This window comes from Phyllobates terribilis, unplaced genomic scaffold (assembly GCF_046119375.1).
Source record: "Phyllobates terribilis strain yellow unplaced genomic scaffold, ASM4611937v1 Scaffold_3__8_contigs__length_932513732, whole genome shotgun sequence".
NCBI lineage: Eukaryota > Metazoa > Chordata > Amphibia > Anura > Dendrobatidae > Phyllobates > Phyllobates terribilis.
Window position 1 is genome coordinate 702,026,154 of NW_027362763.1, and position 23,620 is coordinate 702,049,773.

At 41.2% G+C, this 23,620-nt stretch overlaps 1 protein-coding gene across 1 annotated transcript in view; it reads right to left on the reverse strand.

Annotated features, from left to right (window-relative positions):
* The window catches only part of KCNK2 (potassium two pore domain channel subfamily K member 2), a 169,962-nt gene that overhangs the window by 136,238 nt on the left and 10,104 nt on the right, over nt 1–23,620 (reverse strand). The window contains exon 2 of the mRNA XM_073671944.1: nt 17,116–17,426. Coding sequence (XP_073528045.1) covers nt 17,116–17,426 — 311 coding nt within the window. The remainder of the gene's footprint in view (nt 1–17,115; nt 17,427–23,620) is intronic.

The following is a 23,620-nucleotide window of genomic DNA, read 5'->3' on the forward strand; positions in this document are numbered from 1 at the left end:
TACATCTTGCTGATGGCACACTGGGTCAATATAGTGGAAGCCAGGACCCAGTCGGACCTTGGGATGGAACAAGTCCTCCCGACACTGAGGGTTGCGGGCCCTGGGTCAATCAGGGTGGCCCTCACATTATACAGCTCCTGCTCCTCCTCCTCCTCTTCAGCCTCCATCAAATGACCACATCAGTCGCAAGCTGGAAGCACTGCAGGACTGCCTCAGCCAAGTGGCAACAGGCTGTGCTGAAGCTAATAAGCTTAAGTGACATACCGCACAATGCGGAAGAGTTAGTTATGGACAGCTCTGAAAGAGCAGGCAGATCTGTGGCTGACACCGCTGAACCTACAGCCAGGAATGGTCGTGTGTGACAATGGCCAGAACCTGGTGGCGGCTCTGAGGCGAGGCGAGCTCACACATGTACCATGCCTGGCCGATGTGCTTAGCTTCGTGGTTCAAAATCTACCCGGATCTGTCGGGTCTGCTTGTCAAAGTATGCCACCTGTGTGCCCATTTTAGAAAGTCAGCTACAGCTTCCGCCGCCCTTGCCGTGCTTCAGCAGCATTTGCAGCTTCCAGCTCACCGACTGATCTGCGATGTCCCCACGCATTGGAACTCTACATTGCAGATGTTGGGAAGGATTTGTGAGCAGAAGAGGGCAGTTGTTGACTACCAGCATCAACAAGGCTGTTGGTATTCAGGTCAAACTCCACACATAAGATCTCAGGAGTGGACATGGATGTCAGACATCTGTACCATCCTCCAAAATTTTGAGGACTCCATCAAGATGGTCAGCGGCGATGACGCCATAATTAGCGTCATTATCCCGCTTCTCTGTCTTCTGAAATGTTCTCTGCTCACAATTAAAGAGGATACATTGCAGGCGGAGCACCATGAGATGGAGCAAGGAACCATACAGGGTGAGTACACACAGCCCAGCCTCATCTCATCCCAACGTGGATTGGGTGACAATGAAGAAGAGGAGGAGGAGGAGCAGGAAGAGCAGGAGCTAATTTCCTGCGCTATAGATGGTACTACCTGCACAACTGTCATACCGTCTGTTCAGCGTGGATGGCCTGAGGATAGGGAGCAGGAGGAAGAGGAGGAGAGCATGGTCAGTCATCCTCTTGGTGAGGACACGGAAGTCTTGCCTCTTTGCAGTCTGGCACACATGGCTGAGTTTATGTTGCGCGGCCTTTCCCGTGACCCTCGCGTTGTCCAAATTTTGGGTGACAGTCATTATTGGTTGGTGACACTTCTAGACCCACACTACAAGGAGAACTTCCTGTCTTTTGTTCCCTTGCAGGACAGGCCTAATAAAATGGTGCAGTAGGAGAAGGCCCTTGTTGCGGAATTATTAAAAAAATTCCCATCTGAAAACGCTGGCGGCAGAGGTCACAGTTCGTTGAACAACCAAGGAGTACAGGCGAGAGAGACACAAATGCAATCGAGCAGAGGCAGAGGAACATTGTCAAAGTTTTGGGACAGTTTTCTCAGACCCTTCCATCGTACAAGCCTTGATGAGCGGGATACTCTCTCAAGGAGGGAAGATGCTGAGGGAGTACCTTGCTAACTGTACCAACGTCCTCCGTGATTCCTCTGTGCCTTATAATTATTTGGTATCCAGGCTGGACACGTGGAATGAACTGGCTGTCTATGCTTTGGAAGTCCTGACCTGCCCTGCCGCTAGCGTTTTGTCAGAGCGGGTTTTTAGTGCCTCAGGTGGAATTATAACCGATAGGCGCATCCGCCTGTCAACTGAAAATGACAGGCTGACTCTTATAAAAATGAACAAGGGCTGGATTGGGCCTGACTTCGCACCAACACAGAATGATAGCGTAACATAAACTCAAATACAGTATCTTTTTTTTGGGAGGTCTAACTCTATTTCCATGCACCTCTGTCTTCACACCCAGACATGGGTATACGCTTCCTAATTTTGTCTACTTGCTCTTGTCCTCCTCCTTCTCCTCATCCTCCACCACCATATGTACCATATCAACATATCTACGTCTCTTGCAAGGGACATTGGAGTTCCTCCAAATTTTTGGCAGCCGTTGTTTCACTGCATAGGCAAACAGTATGGGAGACCCACTTCCTAATAATGGGAACATTGTTTTCAGGAGACCCTCCGACCTCTACGTCTCTTGCAAGGGGCATTGGAGTTCCTCCAAATTTTTGGCAGCCGTTGCTTCACTGCATAGGCAAACAGTATGGGAGACACACTTCCTAATAATGGGAGCATTTTTTGCAGGAGGCCCTCTGACCTCTACGTCTCTTGCAAGGGGCATTGGAGTTCCTCCAAATTTTTGGCAGCCATTGCTTCACAACATAGGCAAACAGTATGGGAGACATACTTCCTAATAATGGGAGCATTTTTTGCAGGAGGCCCTCTGACCTCTACGTCTCTTGCAAGTGGCATTGGAGTTCCTCCAAATTTTTGGCAGCTCTTGCAGTCACTGCATACGCAATATAGGAGACCCACTTGTTAATGATGGGAGCAACAAAGCATAGCCGGCTGCTGGACCTTTAAGAATAGTAAGGGCCGCCTGATGGCCCTATAAAAATAGTATTTGTGACTTTCAGAGTCCCTCCATCATAAATGAAACAGGATGTGTCTGACGATGTCTCACACACCACATGGCCAGATAAGGTAGTAAAATGTTAAAATGACATTTAGTGGTAAATGTTTTTTCACCGTTGAAAGCAATGCAAAAGTGCAAAAGCGCATTGAAAACGCTACGTGTGAACATAGCACAAGGTGTAGAGAAGTATTTTTGTTTTTGGTTATTTATTTTGCCTTATATACAAGTCATTACCCTGGAAAGGATGTTCCTTAACATATTTCCCCGGAAAATCCATTTTGGTTTCGTTTTTGTATGTTTTATTGTGAGTCCGTGAAAGTGGCGTAATACCTCTGACAACGTTGTTGACAGCAGTGACCTGGGATTCAGAAATGCTTCCAGGGGTCTTCACTATGCTGTTCCCATGTCATTTAAGCGCTGTTCCCATCGATTTGGGCAATTTTTAGGCCCACTGCAGACCGCCGAGGGGAGCCGCCGGAAAAATGCTCGAGTTTCCCATAGACTTAGTTTGGGCTCGTTACTCGGTCCGAGCACTCGAGCATTCCAATTTGTTCAACTTGAACAAGGAGTACCCGAGCATTTTAGTGCTTGCTCATCACTAATAGTGACCTTTACATACAGTGTATGGCTATGGGTAAAAAGCAGGGTGAGTCTTCATTGCTGTGTTGTCAGACACAATTTATAATGTTTATTTGGGCTTTATAGCTGTCCTCTCACTATACAGATTCATTAAAAAGTAGCTGCTGCATTTCCTGCTTCTGCTTTCATACTGGCTGTGATAGTCCCTCCTTTTGGGATGTGATAGCAGGAAAGCATCATAAAAGAAGCCCATGTTCTCTGGCTTATGCAATTTATTTTAAAATATTTTTCCTCTTGGCGTTTTTATGCCAGTCTCCGTACTTTCTTACAAAACGACAGTCTTGATGAATCTGAGCCTTAGTATTTTAGAAATTTGAAGAATTTTCCATTTATTTAATGATTAAAGAGTAACCATCATTTTATTATTATTATTTTTCAGTAATCAATTGTAAACGTCTTTCTCCTTCTGGACTGATCATTTGTTCTCAACATTTTCAATTCACTGTCTTCAGTGAATACAACTTTTCCCATCACTGAGACAGTACTCATTAAGTTTTATGGAGAATTGTAACTGTCGTTTCAGGAGAACTTGCAGCAGAATGTCTGTGTCTGTTTCTAACTCCGCCCCTCTTTATAGAATCTCATAAGCACCAACTGTCATCTCCTATTTCAGTAATGGGAAAATTTGTAGACACTGCATACACATTTTACCCATGAACTGAGAGTGAAATATCAGTGTTGGAGGAGAAAGTAGTGGATTTTCCTGATTATATATATTCCAAAAGTTTCTTATTTTCATGTCTCCTATTGGTTTATGAAATAAAAAATTAAAAGCTTTGTTCAAAAACATTTTCCTCTGTCTTATGCAATGGACTACATGGTGAATATCTTATATTGCTGGCTTCATACAGCAGTACGGTAGGTGCCATCTATCACCATAATGAAGCGTATTGATGTGTCAATATGGAGATCATCCTGAGATTCAGCGCAGCATTCAGAACCTCATTGTCAGAGGAAATGGCTTGCTCAATGTAACATAATAAAGCCTCAATTTATCATTCATCGATATATCCGAAGATAAAGTGACATCGGAACTCAACGAAGCTCTAAACTCCATTCCGACTGGTTGCTAGGAAACCTTAGCTATCCCCCTGTAAGCCTTGGCACAATGTCTTCTGAGTGGCAGCTTGAGAATATGACAAACTATTGATATTGAACATCTAGATATAATAAGGTCGGATGAATGTTTTACTATTTCCATTTCTTAAATGAGTTTTCCAGTTTCGGAAAATCTCTGTCCCCCAATTGCAGATTATTTTAATGAAAAATAATTGTTTTACTCCCCCTCCCCAGGTCCAACGCAGAGTCTCCACTGTCTGTTATTATCTGCAGTGCTAACGTCATATCAACAGCTCTGCAGCCAATCACTGAGCTCAGTGCCTTTGCTCGAGTTGACTGCACCAGTAGATGAGCTAATTGATTAGCTGCAGCATGGTCGACATGATGTCAGCGCTAAAACCAATCACTGAGATTAGCTTCTTGTGCAGTCAACTAGGGCAAAACCACTGAGCTCACTGATTGGCTGCAGCGCTGTCGAAGTGACAATAATAGACACTAAGAGCAACGGAGGAGACTCAGCGCTGGACCCTCCATATATATTGCATTCAAGTGATTGGGTTTTAATTTTCACACAATCTCTATCTATACATAATTCCTAAGAATCATGTCTTAAAGAAACACTCTCATCAAAGTTCTTAGCCGCTTAAAATATTGCAGTCATCATATTATATAGCACTGTGTTTTTACAATTGCTCATTTTGCCTTTCTACCTGTTCGAACCCTTGAACCTGTGCTTTGTGGTCGGCTTCTCTGTCCGCCGAGCCACAGCAGATACATCTTTTCTACGGTTGTTTAGTTTCTGTTATACTTTCTTCAGTCATTTTAGTGTAACAGGTTTCTTCATTTACTCATTTGTCTGCCCTATCAACTTTCGGATACAGCTTTATATGCTTTCTCTCTGAGGATATTTCCTTCCTGCTGGTGATATTCTTATTTGGATATCCAGCCATATTACTGTAGTTTAAGCCAGTCAGTGAAAGACCAGCTAGGGTTATCTCTCTGCTATTTATGTTTTTTAACCTGCACCTATCTTTCTTTTCTTTTTAGGAAATAGGTGGCATATTCTCTGACAGTATGTACTTAATCCTTTATTTTGTATTTCGTGCTTTGTTTTACTCACTCTGGGATCTCTTTCCTTTTCAGCACACTTTCCATTCTGTAGGTAATTTGCACTCTGCTCTGCCCTCCGGTTCTTTAGGAGGAACATGAAGTGCTCGACGGCCTTTCAGCCAGCATAGGTCCGAGTTTCCAACATCTAGTCTGTGGTTAGGACTATCTCAGCTCATGCAGGAATAATTAGGGACTATAGGTTCAAGATCTCTAGTCTGTACAGGAACTGGCAGGGTCAGTTGCAGTATTTAGTGTGTTACCTATTTTCTCAAGTGAGTTGCTACACGATCATAACACTACACAGTTAATTCTTCTCTTTTCTCTGCTCTCGTGGAGAAACAGGAAGTCTCTTTTCCCGGCATTTATCATTCCCCGCTTCAACTTTTGACTCAGCTGCTCCGCTTTTCCCCCTGCCAGGGACTTTTGCAGTGACTCATGCAAAGAAAATTGACCTCCTGTTTCTACATAGAGCTTAGAAGGATTCAGCTAGTCTGTTTTTAATCAGTTGACTTCATAGACCTAATGGAAAAGAGAAAAATTAGCTGGGTAGAAAGGCAAAATGAGCAATTGTAAGTACACAGTGCTATGTAATAAGATGATTGCAATATATTAAGAGGATAAAAATTTTGATGGGGGTGCTTAAATAATAAAAGTGCTCCGAAAAGATTTTTATTATGCTCTGCGGTATCTACAGTTCGCCAAGCTTAAAAAATGAAACAGAGGAAAGGGATTACAAAATGATAAAATGGTCTACTCACCTGTCTTAGTACCACCCTTCAACTGTCCTGCTGCCGCAGCTTCCCGCTCGCTCCTCAGATTTAGGCTTTGACTATTATGGCCTCTGAAGTTTGGGTCATCTAGGCTTGACTAGGCCTCACATGGTCAACGCATAAAGCCTAGTCAGCACTGGAAGATCACAAGCTGAAAGATCGGAGGACCAAGGCTGGGAGATATGAACTGAAGACTGGAGGACCATGCAGGGATCTGTAGTGGCAGCAAAGGTGAGGGGTGGCTTTTTAACCCATTTCCGGCCTTCAAAATAATCTAAAAAAATGGTGGCAGGCTAATCGAATCGCAAAAAAATTCTGATTCTGGCACATTAAATTTTTTAGGTTAAGTTTGTGATTATGGATGAGCGCACCCATGAAAGGTCAGGTTCAGGAAGCTGACCAAACTTTAGTCCAAGCTGTACTCGAACTTGAACCTGAACCCGAACCCCATTGAAATCAATGGGGACCCGAACTTTGGAGCTGGAAAATATCTCTCTCTCTGTCAATACAGTGGCTTCCGAAAGTATTCACCCCCTTGGCTTTTTACCTACAACCAGTGTTTAAACATTTTTGTAATCCGATTTGTGTGTGAAGCATCAGCACTAAATAGTCTAAGTTGGTGAAGTGAAGTGAGAAAAATATAAGCATAAATTAAATTTATGGGATCAAATAACTAAAAATTGTCATGTGCATATGTATTCACCCCTTTTGCAATGAAGTCCCTAAAAATTTCTGGTGCAAGCAATTCCTTTCATAATTTACATACTTAGATTGCACACAGGTGGACATCCTTTCACTAAGTGTCACATGTCTGTCAGTATATACACTTTACGTTTTCTGAAAGGCCACAGAGGCTGCAACACCATTAAGCAAGAGGGACCAGTAACCAAACAACACCATGAAGACCAAGGAGATCTCCAAACAAGTCAGGTGCTAACTTGTTGAGAAGTACAAGTCAGGGTTGGGTTATAAAAAAATATCCAAATCTCTGATGATACCCCAGAGCACCATCAAATCCTTTATCATTAAATGGAAAGAACATGGTACCACAACAAACCTGCAAAGAGTGGGCCCCCCACCAAAAACAGCCCGGACAAGGAGGGCATTAATCAGAGAGGCAGCACAGAGACCATAGGTAACCCTGAAGGAGCTGCAGAGTTCCCAAGCAGAGATTGGAGTATCTGTCCATACGACCACAATAAGCCGTACACTCCATAGGGGTGGCTTTTATGGAAGAGTGGGCAGAAACAAGCCTTTACTTGCTCACAAAAACTGCAAGGTTCGTTTTGAGTTTTCTAAACCATCTAACTTGAAGGAACTGGAGCAGTTTTTACTTGAGGAATGGGCAAAAATCCCAGTGGCAAGATGTGAAAAGCTCATAGAGACGTATCCAAAGCAGCTTGCAGCTGTAATTGCTGCAAAAGGAGGCTCTACAAAGTACTGACTTTAGGGAGGTGAATAGAGGGGTGAATGCACACGGACATTTTCAGTTATTTTGTCCTATTTGTTGTTTGCTTCACAAAAAAAAGAAAACCAAATGCTCACAGTTGTAGGCATGTTCTTTACATGAACTGATGCAAACCCTCACAAAAACAGTGAAATTCCAGATTGTGAGGTAGTAAAAACATGAAAAATGAAAAATGCCAGGGGGGGAATGCTTTCGCAAGCCACTGTATATTTTAAGATTCAAAAAAATGAAATTCTTTATATCAACAATCGGTAATTTTTTGCTGAAAGATTCCCTTTTAGATGATATGACCGAGTTTCACTTTAAAATTTTAACATAAAGGGTACTAAATAGAGAAAAAGATTCCAAAAACAAAAAAACACTTGTGATCTTCCAGCAAGATTGAACGTCGTAGGAGTCACGAAGCAGCACGGAATAGCTGACAAGCAATAAACGTTCCCGCATCAGAGACAGATTACAGTACAAAACGCTGGAAGACAAGCCCGAGATGGGTCTCGGTTAAAACAGAATTTGATCAAACCTCGAATTGCTTCTGGTGAAGAGAACGGATACAAGAGTCGGAGAGGACGACGTGAGACAAAACTGTGACAAGAGAAATGCTGTACAGAATACTGAAATTGTTACAAGCTGAAGATAAGAGGAAGGAGGAAGCTACCCAAGAAACTCGGAATAATGGCGCCATAACTTTTTTATATTTCAGTCAATATAGCTGTATGAGGGCTTGTTTTTTGCGGGACCTGTTGTACTTTTGAATGACACCATTGTTTTTACCATATACTGTACTAGAAAATGGGAAAAAAATTAAAGTGCGGTGAAATTGCAAAAAAGTGCAATTCCACAATTGTTTTTTGGGTTTTTTATTTACCAGGTTCCCTATCTGATAAAACTGATCTGCCAATATGATTCTCCAGGTCAGTACAAGTAAGCAGACGCCAAACATGTATAGTTTTTTTTTATTAAAGTGGTGAAATAAAATTCGGAAATTTGTTAGAAAAAAAAAAGGCTTTTGTCGCCATTTTCCGAGACCTGTAACGTTTTCATTTTTTGGGATCTGGGGCTGTGTGGGGGCTAAAATTCTGTGTCCTGAGCTGACATTTTTACTGATACCATTTTGGGGTAGATACGATGTTTTGATCGCCTGTTATTGCATTTTATGGAAATGTTGCGATGGCCAAACAAACATAATTCTGATACTTTTTCTCATTACACCGTTTACTGATCGGATTGTTTTAATATTTTGATAGATCGGACATTTATGAACGCAGCGATGCCAAATGCTGCATATACTTGCGTATAAGCCGACATTTTCAGCACATTTTTTAGGCTCAAAGAGCCCCCCTCGGCTTATACAACCCCTGGCAAAAATTATGGAATCACCGGGCTCGGAGGATGTTCATTCAGTTGTTTAATGTTGTTGAAAAAAAGCAGATCACAGACATGGCACAAAACTAAAGTCATTTCAAATGGCAACTTTATGGCTTTAAGAAACACTAAAAGAAATCAAGATAAAATCGTGGTACTCAGTAAGGGTAATTTTTTCAGATCAAGCAGAAGGAAAAAATTATGGAATCACTCAATTCTGAGGAAAAAATTATGGAATCATGAAAAACAAACACAAAAGAACACTCCAATACATCACTAGTATTTTGTTGCACCACCTCTGGCTTTAATAACAGCTTGCAGTCTCTGAGGCATGGACTTAATGAGTGACTAACAGTACTCTTCATCAATCTGGCTCCAACTTTCTCTGATTGCTGTTGCCAGATCAGCTTTGCAGGTTGGAGCCTTGTCATGGACCATTTTCTTCAACTTCCACCAAAGATTTTCAATTGTATTGAGATCCGGACTATTTGCCGGCTATGACATTGACCTTATGTGTCTTCTTTCAAGGAATGTTTTCACAGTTTTTGCTCTATGGTAGGATGCATTATCATCTTGAAAAATGATGTCATCATCCCCAAACATCCTTTCAATTGATGGGATAAGAAAACTGTCCAAAATATCAATGTAAACTTGGGCATTTATTGAAGATGTAATGACAGCCATCTCCCCAGTGCCTTTACCTGACATGCAGCCCCATATCATCAATGACTGTGGAAATTTGCATGTTCTCTTCATGCAGTCTTCTTTATAAATCTCATTGGAACGGCACCAAACAAAAGTTTAAGCATCATCACCTTGCCCAATGCAGATTCGCGATTCATCACTGAATATGACTTTCATCCAGTCATCCACAGTTCACGATTGCTTTTCCTTAGCCCATTGTAACCTTGTTTTTTTCTGTTTAGGTGTTAATGATGGCTTATGTTTAGCTTTTCTGTATGTAAATCCCATTTCCTTTAGGCGGTTTCTTACAGTTCAGTCACAGACATTGACTCCAGTTTCCTCCCATTCGTTCCTCATTTGTTTTGTTGTGCATTTCCTGTTTTGGAGACATATTGCTTTAAGTTTCTGGTCTTGACGCTTTGATGTCTTCCTTGGTCTACCAGTATGTTTGCCTTTAACAACCTTCCCATGTTGTTTGTATTTGGTCCAGATTTTAGACACAGCTGACTGTGAACAACCAACATCTTTTGCAACATTGCGTGATGATTTACCTTCTTTTAAGAGTTTGATAATCCTCTCCTTTGTTTCAATTGACATCTCTCGTGTTGGAGCCATGATTCATGTCAGTCCACTTGGTGCAACAGCTCTCCAAGGTGTGATCACTCCTTTTTAGATGCAGACTAACGAGCAGATCTAATTTGATGCAGGTGTTAGTTTTTTCTAAATGAAAATTTACAGGGTGATTCCATAATTTTTTCCTCAGGATTGAGTGATTCCATAATTTTTTCCCTCTGCTTGGTCTGAAAAAAATTACCCTTACTGGTTACCACATTTTTAATCTTGATTTCTTTTACTGTTTCTTAAAGCTCTAATGTTGCCATTTGAAATGACTTTAGTTTTGTGCCATGTCTGTGATCTGCTTTTTTTCAACAACATTAAACAACTGAATGAACATCCTCCGAGCCCGGTGATTCCATAATTTTTGCCAGGGGTTGTACTCGGGTATATACTTTATTCATTTCTTTAATAGCGGGCTCACAGTGTCAGCAGGATTAGGGATGAGGGGTTCCATGCGTACCAGGATTTGGGATGAGGGGTGCCATGCATACCAGGATTGGGGATGAGGGGTGCCATGCATACCAGGATTGGGGATGGGGGGCCATTCATATCAGGATTAGGGATGAGGGGTACCATGCATACCAGGATTGGGATGAGGGGTGCTATGTATGCCAGGATTGGGATGAGGGGTGCCATGCATACCAGGATTAGGGATGAGGGGTGCCATGCATACCAGGATTGGGATGAGGGGTGCCATGCATACCAGGATTGGGATGAGGGGGCCACGCATACCAGGATTGGGGATGAGAGAGCAATGCTTACCAGGATGGGGAAATTTACCAGTAGCTGCTGTATTTCCCACTCTAGGCTTATACTAGAGTCAATAAGTTTTCCCATTTTTTTGTAGTAAAATTAGGTGCCTCAGCTTATACTTGGGTCGGCTTATACTCGAGTTTATACGGTGTGTATTTTTTTTAATTGTTTTATTTTCAGTGAGGCAAAAGGGGGGTCATTTGAGCTTTTGTTAATTTTTAAAAAACTTTTTTTCACATTTTTTACTGACTTCTATAGTCCCCTTAGGAGACTTGAATCAGCGATCATCCAATCGCTTGTGCTACACATAGCAATGCTTCAGCTATGTATAGCAGAAATGACGATCTCCTATGAACGTTGGTCATGAGTCAGCGTTCACAGGAGATTCAAAATGACAGGCGCAGGGTTAATCAGGAGACCCCCAGCTGTCATGAGATCTCATCGGCGCCCCGGGATCACGTGACAGGGGCACCAATGAGCGGGATTAATGACGCACTTCCAGCTAGTGCATGTTAAATGTCGCTGTCAGTGATTGACAGCGGGATTTTTCCAGGTTAACAGCTGAAGGCGGAGCCAGGTAAGATGGAGCTTTAGAAAGATATCTCAGGTGTAAAACCAAATAATTTATAAATGATGTGATTTGCAGGCTGTCTGTTATGACATCTATCAAATGAGATGACTATTTAATGTGCATCTGCTTCATAAAAAAAAGAGATGATTCTGAAGTAAAGGACCAAGGCGGCAGCTGAAATCTCTCAGACTTTTCCATCTAACATTGCATAATTTTCTCAATCTTTAGTGCTCATGACTTGTGAGCGAGTCTACAGGGAGAGAAAGAAATGCAAACAGTCTTCCCATGTGTAAGGCCACCTCAAGACTGTCAAGCATGCACAGGAGGAGAATTATGGAAATGTCTCCTTCTCTCTCGGCAGCGCTGTCAATAGCAGTCAACACAAACAATTATTCATCTACTGAACATTCATTTCCCTGTACAGAAAATGTCCTAGAGCTATGCATTCTGATAATATGGATTGTTGTGGAAAAAAAAAAGTATTTGCCCCCAGGTGACTCCTGTGTTTGCTAGAAAAAAAATCTGCAAAAAATTTCAGATTGGTTGCAATATGTACATGTGTAGTGAATCAGAGCTTGGCTGTATTTCCCGAGATCAGCCATGTATGCAGCTGTGGAGTTCCAGATTCATACATGTTCTACTTCTAGCAGCCGCGAGAGCTAAAAACAGCTATTTGGTGGGGGTGGCAGGTTGCGTCAAGTGTAATCTGACTCTAGCAGCAGTGACACCAAAAAAGATTACAGCAAGTGAGGTTGTGTGCTTGTCTCCCAACAGGAAGTTGGGAGGTTCTTTGACTCTACAGGAAGTGGGAACAGGTTTTTGTTTCACTTCAGGAAGTGGTGAAAGGGTTTTGTCTCTCGACAAGAAATGGAGGAGAGTCTTAGTCACACTACAGGAACTAGGAGAAGTTTTTTTCTCTCTTCAGGGAGTGGGGAGGTTCTTTGATTCCTTACAGGAAGTAGGGGTGGGTTTTTGTCTCTCCTTAGGAAGTGGAAGAGGGCCTTTGTCTCTACAGGAATCAAGGGAAGTTCTTTGACTCTTTACAGGAAGTGGGAAGGACTTTGACTCTATAATAAGTGGGGAGGGTTTTTGGCTCTACAAGGAGTTGGAGAGGAGTCTTTGTTTCTCTTCAGGAATTAAGTAAGAGTATTTGTCTTTCTACATTAAATGGGGGAGTCTTTGATTCTCTACAGGAAGTGGCGGAGGTTCTTTAACTCTCTACAGTAAGTGGGAGAGGGTATTTGACGCTCTACGGGAAGTTGAGAATGTCTTTGTCTTCCTTCAGGAAGTGGTGGCAGATCTTTGTCTTTCTACAGGAAGTCAGGAATGGGCTTTGTTACTCTACACAAAGTGGGTGGATCTTTGTTTCTCTACAAGAAGTGGGGGAGATTCTTTGACTCTCTACAGGAAGTGGGGGAGGGTCTTTAACTCTACAAAAAGTGGAGACAGGTCTTTCACTCTCTACAGGAATTTGGGTGGGTCTTTGTCTCTATACAGGAAATCAGAGAGGGTTTTTGTCACTCTTCAGGAAGGGGAGGTGGGTACTTGTATATTTACATCAATATCAAAGTTTTGGACACCTCTTTTAAAATGCCCTTTTTTAGAGGTATGGACTCTGTACATGGAATGTCCATAATAGAGCAAGGTATAGAAACATGGTTGTACAAATCTGAAGTCAAGGCACCAAATAGCTGATGTGTGTCTGGCCCTTTAAAATATCACACATGTCACTAAGTGGGAAGTAAAAAGACACAATATCGGTGCTGAGCAGCAGCTGACATCCCATTACAAAAAGATGAATATAAAAAGTGATGGACTTGAAAAGCATGGTTTCATTCCTTCAAAACAGCACCACATCTGTCCACAGGTTGTGTGTGGTATTGCAGTTCAGTCCCATTCACATCAATGCAGTTGATTTGCAATACCGACCATAACCCAATGGAAAGGAACTGTGTTCTTTCCATGGTTTTCTAATCCATAAATACAACCTTTAAATCTGACCCTGCAGATGGAGTATATATGGGACTTTAAGAACCCTAGTTCTGATCTTCACCCTGTCTGATGTCTGTCCTGCTGTAAGAATACGAGGGCTCCACTGAATGCCATAAACACCTGCAATTTATATTATCGCTGCTCGTAATCCAACTCTACATTGAAACAACCAACACGATTATTACCACTTTAATGATTCTGAGCATAAATTATCATATGACGGATCCTCTGCGTGGATCATTTCACAACTTCACAATTTATAATGAGGTTTGGAGCTATGTTTCTCTGGCTCCTTGTTACATTATTCATCTTTTTCGCCTGTGTCTCCCTTTCTACAAGCAGATTTGTAGCAGCCATGTTTGAACGCAGGAGGCCACATATACACATGATGACTTGTCATTAAATGGGCTGTCCAGGACAATCCTTTGGACAGGTGATCCATATCATGTGTAGACAATTAAATTATCATCTTTTATTTTGGAAAGGATACAAACTCATAACCTGTAGCACGGCAGGCAGGAGCTTTAGCTGTGAGCCATAGGCTGCATGCAGCTAAAGCTTCTCCCTGCTGTGCTATAGATTGTGAGTTTGAATCTTTTAAAAAAAAGGATGATAATTAATTAACTTCCCATGAAAGATGTCATCAATATCAGATTGTTGGTGATCTGACACCCAACACAATGACCAAAAAGCTGTTATCTGCTCCTACTATGGCCGGATGTACAATATGTATGGAGCCAGTACAGCAAAGCTCCATACACTGTGTAGTGGTCATTCATGGTAATGCAGCTTAGCTACCCATCACTTTAAAGGAGTTGTCATAAAAAATATCTACTTACCACCTGGACCGCTGCTGCTCCTCCAATTTTAGCAATGTCTTTTCCTGGTGGTCATGTGACATTGTTCATCATTCCATCAAAGTGGATGCCCATGACCATCAGGAAACACAGCACCGACATTGGAGGAGTAGTGCCAGTCCAGAAGGTAAGTATATGTTTTGTTTTTTGTTTTTATTTATTATGGATACTTTAACTTTCCCAGCAGTGAACAACCCCTTTAATGCAAACTTATCTACAGTACCCAAGAGCAGCCACTACACAGTGTATGGAGCTGTGGGATTATAGATCTATACAATGCATATATCTGGCCACCAAGGGAGCTGTAAACAGCCTATCAGTGGGGGGTGTCAGGTGTCAGACCCTCATTATTATTGATGACTTATCTTATGGATAAGTCATCAATATCTAAATCCTGGACAACCCCCTTTAAATTTCGCTATGTCAAACAAGACAAACCCAGAAACTTTGCTTAAGAATGTACAGTCATGGCCAAAAGTATTGAGAATGAGACAAATAGTAATTTTTCCAAAGTTTACTGCTTCATTTTTTGTAATGGCAATTTGCATATACTCCTGAATGTCAAAGAGTGATCAGCTTAACAGCAATTACTGTACTTGCAAAGTCAATATTTGCCCAGAAAATGAACTTTAACCCCCAAAACACATTTCAACATCATTGCTGTCCTGCCTTAAAAGGAGCAGCTAACATCGTTTTAGTGATTGATCCATTAACACATGTGTGGGTGTTGATGAGGACAGGGCTGGCGATCAATCAGTCATGATTAAGTAAGAATGACATCACTGGACACTTTAAAAGGAGGCTGGTTCTTGGTATCATTGTTTCTCGTCAGTTAACCATGGTTATCTCTAAAGAAACACGTGCAGCCATCATTGCACTGCACAAAAATGGCCTAACAGTGAAGAGTATCGCAGCTACAAAGATTGCACCTCAGTCAACAATCTATCGCATCATCAAGAACTTCAAGGAGAGAGCTTCCATTGTTGTCAAAAAGGCTCCAGGGCGCCCAAGAAAGACCAGCAAGCACCAGGACCGTATCTTAAAACTGTTTCAGCTGCGGGATCGGACTACCAGCAGTGCCGAGCTTGCTCAGGAATGGCAGCAGGCTGGTGTGAGTGCTTCTGCACGCACTGTGAGGCGGAGACTCTTTGAGCAAGGGCTGGTTTCAAGGAGGGCAGCAAAGAAGCCACTTCTCTCCAGAAAAAACATCAGGGACCGACTGATATTCTGCAAAAGGTACAGGGAGTGGACTGCTGAGGACTGGGGCAAAGTCATTTTCTCTGATGAATCCCCTTTTCGATTGTTTGGGACATCTGGAAAACAGCTTATTCGGAGAAGAAGAGGTGAGCGCTACCACCAGTCTTGTCTCATGCCAACTGTAAAGCATCCTGAAACCATTCATGTGTGGGGTTGCTTCTCAGCCAAGGGAATCGGCTCACTCATAGTCTTGCCTAAAAACACAGCCATGAATAAAGAATGGAACCAGAATGTCCTCCAAGAGCAACTTCTCCCAACCGTCGAAGAGCAGTTTGGCGCCCAACAATGCCTTTTCCAGCATGATGGAGCACCTTGCCATAAAGCAAAGGTGATAACTAAATGGCTCATGGAACAAAACATAGAGATTTTGGGTCCATGGCCTGGAAACTCCCCAGATCTTAATCCCATTGAGAACTTGTGGTCAATCATCAAGAGACGGGTGGACAAACAAAAACCAACAAATTCTGGCAAAATGCAAGCATTGATTATGCAAGAATGGACTGCTATCAGTCAGGATTTGGTCCAAAAGTTGATTGAGAGCATGCCAGGGAGAATTACCGAGGTCTTGAAGAAGAAGGGGCAACACTGCAAATATTGACTTGCTGCATTAACTCATTCTAACTGTCAATATAACCTATTGGTACTCATAATATGATTGCAATTATATTTCTGTATATGATATAAACATCAGACAAACACTAATAAAAAACAGAGGCCAGCAGAATATGTGAAAATATAATTTTGTTGTCATTCTCAAAACTTTTGGCCATGACTGTATTGCTTAAAAAAGTTAAAGACAAAAATAAAGAGCATTTTGATTCAGCGCTATTTTGATGAATTTGGGTCAAAAAACGTTAAAGAATACTACAAGAGAAAGAAAGGAAAGTGACTTAAAAAATCACCAATGATGATTCGAGTCCTAAGTGCTCAATTCTCCTGCAGTGCCCCCACAGGACAAATAAAGAATTGCATGCTGCCAAATAAAATCAATAAATCTGTGTAATGCATGAAGTGTTGGGTCCTCCAAAGAAAGAAATCCTTAGGAGCCGCTTTCCCCTCCGGCAAGTTATTTATTCTTTTTGCCAAGCTTTAACTTTAACATTGGTGCATTAAAGTACATTGATTACAAAACTTCTTAAAGGGATTGTCCATAATTGGATAAACAAGGTGGTTTTCATCCGAAAAAAGGGCATCACATCCTGTCTGCATGATGCGTCTTTTAGTGCAGCTCCGCTCCACTGAAGTATAGAGATGGGATATCTGATTCAACCTGTAGACAGGTATGGAGCTTTTTCTTGGCCATTTTTATAAAATATTGGCCGACCCCTCTAATGTTATGCATCGATTATGCAGTTTCAAGTATAATTTGCATGCTTTTTCAGAAAACTTGAAAAATTACCTGAATAAGTTCATCCAGCTCAGAAGCGTTGACACAAGAATGCTCCGATACAAAGTTATTCTTCTGTATCACAATGGTGGTCCTCTGCGACGTCTCGTAGGGCTGCTCCAAGGCTTTGAAGACTGTGGCTCCGATGATTAAATACAGGACCACCACAAGAAAAACTGTAGACACAGTTTTCCATTTCATCACATTCACTGTGATGTCCCGCTCCTCCCGGGTAGACAGTACGGTGGGTTTGGCTGAGAAGGAAAGCCTCGGTTTGGTGTTCTGAGCCGCTGCTTTCGGGTCCAGTAAATCAGGAGCTGCCACTAAAGAAAAACATAAAATGAAGAAATCTGTCTAATGTGAGCAAATCTGTCAAATTCCTACCATAGACTCAGATCAAGCTACAGCTATGGTACAGTAGTGATTTCTCATCTACAGTGCACATAACCACTGCAGCCAATCACTGAGCTCAGCAGCTCTTGCTGTCTACATCAGCAGAGCCATCTTCCTTTCTCTCTCTTATCTCTCCTATCTCTCTTCTCTCTCTTCTTTCTCTATCTGCTGTCTCTTCTCTCTCTCTTCTCTTTTTCTTCTCGCTCTACTCTCTCTTCTTTCTCTTCTTTTCTCTCTCTCCTATCTTTCTTCTCTCTTCTCTATCTTCTGTCTCTTCTCTCTCTTCTTTCTCTTCTCGCTCTACTCTCTCTTCTCTCTTTTCTCTCTCTTCTCTCTCTCCCCTCTCTCTTATATCTCCTCTATCACTATCTTCTGTCTCTTCTCGCTCTACTTTCTCTTCTCTCTCTCTGCTATCTCTCTCCTATCTCTCTTCTCTCTCCTCTATCTCTATCTTCTGTCTCTTCTCTCTCCCTCTTCTCTCCCTCTTCTCTCCCTCTTTTCTCCCTCTTCTCTCCCTCTTCTCTGTCTCCGAACACTGCACCAGACTTCAGAAGAAAGTCTGTGTTCGGCGTTCAGGCCCGAACAGTAACTGTCCGGTATGAACGCCAAACATTTCTGTTCGGGTTCACCCATCTCTACTCCTGAAGAATGGACCAGTCACTTTTTTTAAACTCTTGGGAGTCTTTGTAAACCTGAAGTGGTTAAAAGACGTTCAAAAGCCTGAACATGTGCACATGAGTCGTTTTTACATAAAAATGCAAATATTCATCCTTCTGGGCGCTTTTTCAGATGGGTTTGAGAGCGGCTAGAGCCCCTGAAGAAGACATTATGTGCACATGCCTTAAAGAGTTTTTCCAAGGTTACATTTTTTTGTGGCCAGTGATCCTAAGGTGGAAAAAGAGCTACTTTGCAATTAATGTACATTTATAAAAGTTCTCAAATGTAATTATGTATGTATTATTCATTTAAAAATGTAATTTTAGCATGAAGATCAGACTACATACATGTCCAACAATGCTAGCAACAAATGGCGATCAACGCCGCCACTCAAGCTGGCGAGTACAGACCTGTACAAAATAAATTGTTACATCTTGTTCTCTTCACAGTGTAAAGCAATTTTTAATGTTTTTTTTCTAATGAGTGGGTATCTCAAAAAGCCCCTTTAAGCTTCTTCCCTTGTTTAGATTGATATTATCTGTATGAATCCAGATGCAGTCAGCTCCTTGTAGTGGTTTGTTTGTGCAGATAAAATTTTATTATAGCCCTATTACTGTGTAAAATGAAACTAGACACATATTGACCAATAATGATATGTTATGAAATTAATCAATTAACTAAAACATGTATGAATCTGAATAGTATATGTAATATTGATCACCAGTTTGAACTTATCACCTGCATAAAAGACACGTGTCCACACACTCAATCACACTCCAACCTCTCCACCATGGCCAAGACCAAAGAGGTGTCTAAAGACACCAGATTCTGCCACTCACAGTTGAAGTGTACCTACGATAAAAATTACAGACCTCTCCATTCTTTGTAGGTGGGAAAACTTGCAAAATCGGCAGTGTATCAAAGACTTATTTTCCCCACTGTATATTTGAGAAACTTCTTATATTTTCATATACTGTCACCTTTTATGCTTTTCTCAGAACTGATAGGTCCTCTTTAAGCTCCACCTTCTTTCTACGATGAAGCCACGCCTCCTTTGCAAATGATACTTTTTATATACACTTAATAAAGTGTTCTATAACTGGATACAACGTTTTTGAACCAAACTGTGCCAGAATTTGGCACATTAACAACCAAATTGAAATGTAAACCTGTGTATTTGAGCAAAATTTATATCATCCATCATTTCTCTTTCTATTTTTATGAAGGGAGGATCAACAGTCGTCCAACCCATATATAGCCTACGTAATTCTTGTACGTACACATTATTTCTGCTTTTATTCTGTTTTATGTGTTAGCCCCCAGGGATGATCCCAGTCAGTGAGGGCTTGGACTTAGATCATTATATGGATTTACAGTATGAGGATGCACACCACCATATAAATGAGGGCACTTATGCTGATCCGGGAGAAATCTTTGTCTCCAGGGGGTCAGTTCATCAAAATAATTAGTGCTGCTACTTCATCCCCTGCTGATGTCAGAGGATGTGTCACGTCCCCTTAAGAGATGATTATTACTAGGGGTCGCTTGCATTATATTGTTTACAGAAGAAGATTTTTCATGCTCTTCTCTCGACTCTGGGATTTGACTTTATAGGTAAAGAAAACATTTTTTTTTTTCAAAGTGTTCACAGATTTCCATTAGGATTATTAGAAGCAGGTGCTGCCGTATAGATCCTATTGAGAATTGATCAGCAATACCAATTATGTGAAACTCTCCCTAAGGCCTCATTCAGACATCAGTTTTTCATGTTTGTTTGATAGAAGCTTCAGAAAACTTATCGTACGCAAAAAATGATGAAACTCTAAGGCTCTGTTTACACGTTGCATTCTTGCAGCTTTTTTTCAGCAGCCAAAACCTACTCTCTTGGCAGTAAAAATGCTAGTTTTTCATCATTTTTCACAGTTTTTTTGCCATGTCATTTTTTGGTGCAGAATAGTTGCATGATTTGTCTACAGTACGTTTAGTAAAGCTAGTTTAAGGCTATGTTCACACTAGGCGTTTTTTCACCATTTTTTGATGCTTTTTTTATGCAAATTTTCAGCTGCATTTTACAGTGCCAGCAAAGTCTATGAGATTTCAGAAATCTCATGCACACGCATTGATTTTTGTGTCATCAGTATTTTGTGCTTTGCATGGTTTTTTGCATACTAGAGCATGTCACTTCTTTCAGCATTTTTTCTGCGTTTTTCACCCATTGAAAGTAATTGTTTGTGAAAAAAACGCCTAGTGTGAACATAGCTATCAGGTTTGGCTTCGTTTTTAGTGAAAAAAAAGGGACAGCAGTTTGTGAAACTCATTTATTTTTGTGATTTTACCATCTTGTCTTGGTCACCTGAGATGGCAGTTGGGATTACTACAGTTTAATTAAATTAGTGATGTGTACAGTGAAAACATTGGCTGAGCTAGGCGTGAGATTGAACAATACCTGTGGCCCACGGAGGTGTGAAATTGAACAATCTCTGAGCAACTCAATTGCAGACCATAGTGTTAAAATAAATAGTGTCATACAAACTCAATGCACTGCCAGTGTCTTAGGAAAACTATTCCTGAACAATTCACCTCCCCCCACTGTGACATTTGTAATTCTGGTTAATATGGTTTCACATATGTCTTACATTGGTGCCCTGTGTTCATGCTTCTGTGGTGGAAGCAAAGCTGACCTCTGGGATCCTGAAAAACACAGCAAAAACGCAGCAAAAAACACACCAAAACCTGTGTTTTTGACGCAGCTTCTTACCTGCCAAGAGATCAGGTCCTGCTGCAGGAAAAACATGCTGAAAAATGCCTAGTGTGAACATAGCCTTATTCACCAAAAACGCTGCAAAAATGCTTGGATGCAGATTTAAAAAAATGATGCAGTTTTGTAATTCTTACAGGAAAAAAAATTAAGCATGTGCAGGAGATTTCTGAAATCTCATTACTTTTGTTGAGGTCTAAGGGGTAATGTTTCTCCTTGTGGAGAGTGACATACCGGCTCTGGCATGCCAAGGTAAGGAGGCTTATTCCCTGTGCAATGCTCCTCTGGGAAATTTAATATGCAAATTGCCTCTTCAGAGAGGAACTGGACTTGAACTCTAAAGCGCCACCTTTGCTGCTTCCAACAGGTGGCGCTATAGAGTTCAAGTTCTCTTCCTCTCTGAAGAGGCAATTTATAACTTTTGCTGGTCCTATAAAAAGCAGCTTTTGTGCACACAGAATGTTTTTGAGCTGGTCAAAAACAACAAATTTTCTAGCGGAAATTTTCCTTCTTTGTGGAAGCAATTTTGCTTTTTTTTATTTTTACATTTGCTGTATGGGATAAACATGCTATTTTAATAGTTCGGATAGATAAGAGTGCAACAATATCAAATATGTTATTTTTTAGACTTATGTTGCAGGAAAAGGGGTATGGTTTGAACATTAATATATTTTTTAAAAATATTTCTAACATTTAAAAAATTGGGGTTCATTAGCGTACAGACATGGAAGACAGGATAACCCCATGGGCACCCTAGGATCACGATGCCGAGGAGAGCAGTGGGTGACATGAGGACCCCCACAACTCCATATCCAATTATCCAATCACTGAAATGTGATTGACAACGATTGGCAGCAGCATGTTAGGAGTTAAACTGCTGCGGTTTAGCCATTTCAGGTCTAAAGAGGGCAAGATGCCCCAAATTCATTTCTAGGCGTTGCGGCCGATCCTAATCTTATATGCATGGGCAGATTTTGGGAAACACCGTCCTTGCAATTTTTAACATTGCTTTACATATTCCAGCAAAGATCCAAAATTCTGCACAGAATGGTGCTAAAAAGGAAATCCCCCCTGCAGGTTGTGAGCGCTGCTCCTGAGCAGGGAGCGCCTGTTCTGCCACCAGTTCCTGGTGCCTAATCTGGAATATTGACCGGAGTCGAGAACAAATGAAGCAAAAGCTGAAGAGGATGTGCCATCCGGAGAGAAATATTCAATTATTGCATCCACTGATTCTCTGAGTGGAGACCCTGCAGTCCTCGCTGAAACTTTAAAAGGGGTTTTCCAGAACTAGAAAATTAACCCATTTTGCGCAGTAGCCAATTTTTCATTCTTGCACTTTACTTTTTTTTTCCGTCTGCTTCCCCATGCCATAACGTTGTTATTTTTCTATCCACGTAGCCGTATTAGGGGTTTTGTTTTTTTTCGGGGCACATTTGTAGTTTTGAATGACACCTTTTATTTTACTATATAATGTACCGGAAAATGGGGAAAAAAAATTCCAATTGCAGTGAAAAGCGAACTGAAAATGCAATTATTCCATTGTGTTCTTGTGTTTTGTTTTTCCAATTTTCATTTTTTAGTTAAAAAAAAAAAAAATCTGAAATTTGTAAAGGAAAAAAACATTTCCACCATTTTTGTATTTTTCCATCGATGGCCTTGCTTTTTGTGTGGCGATCTGAAAAAAAAAACGAAATGTGACGAGGCCATAATTGCAATGGGTGGGTCCGTGATCGATCTGTTGACATAACTGATAGCAAAAGTCCCCAAAAAAGTGATGCATGACAGAGCCGTTATGTCAAAAGCTGTTGTTGCTGAATGTAAAGGGCTGAGTGCGATGGTGGTGGTGGTCGCCGATGGGGTCCCGCTGCTCGGTATAGTACAGACATGTAGTGGGTCTTCTTGCATCTGGTTGGTTGGTGTTAATAGGGACTGTACTCGACGCCGCTATTTTGGGAGTTTGCCTCGGTAACAGATGCTCCACCGTAATGTTTTCTGACCTAGAATGAGACGGATTTAGTTCCATTTACAATGTGCATTTGTGCTCTTTCCCTATTGTAATTAATGGGAGTTATGGGAACAGTGGAGTGGGAGCACTCAGCAATCGCAGTAATTCCATTTACACTACTAGGGAGCCTGTATTTGTGACTTGCTCTTCTTCGGCAAACAATACAAAAACTGTCCAGTTAAAGGGAATAGGGAAAAAAAGCATCAAAAACACATGCAAAAAAGCTGAAAAAACGTGCATATTTCACAGTGTTTTTCCTGCCAAAAAAAAGCTGTAAATACCCTTAGTTTGATGAAAATATGACTGCATTTGTGCAACTTTCTCCATTTATTGCTGTGGGAAGTTATGCTGTGGATATGCCATGAATGTCTGAGTCGACAATAACTCTTTGAAGGGGTTGTTCACTTCTGCACTGCAGTCAGTGCTAGCAATGTTGAGTCCTCGCCTATCTGCCAGGACTTGTGCATGATTTGCAGGTATTGTGCAAGTGTCTCATAAAGCTTAGTAGCCATATTAAAATGGCAATATTTTAGGAAAAGATACGGGACATAGCCATATGAAAAATTTTCAAAAATTTCACCAAAAATGTTTAACATAAAAACGTAATTAAATCAAGTTAATTACTGATGACACATTCCCCTCGAGGGCTGGATACATCTAGTAATTATAAGAACAGCCCATTAATTACATTGAGAACTGTGTAA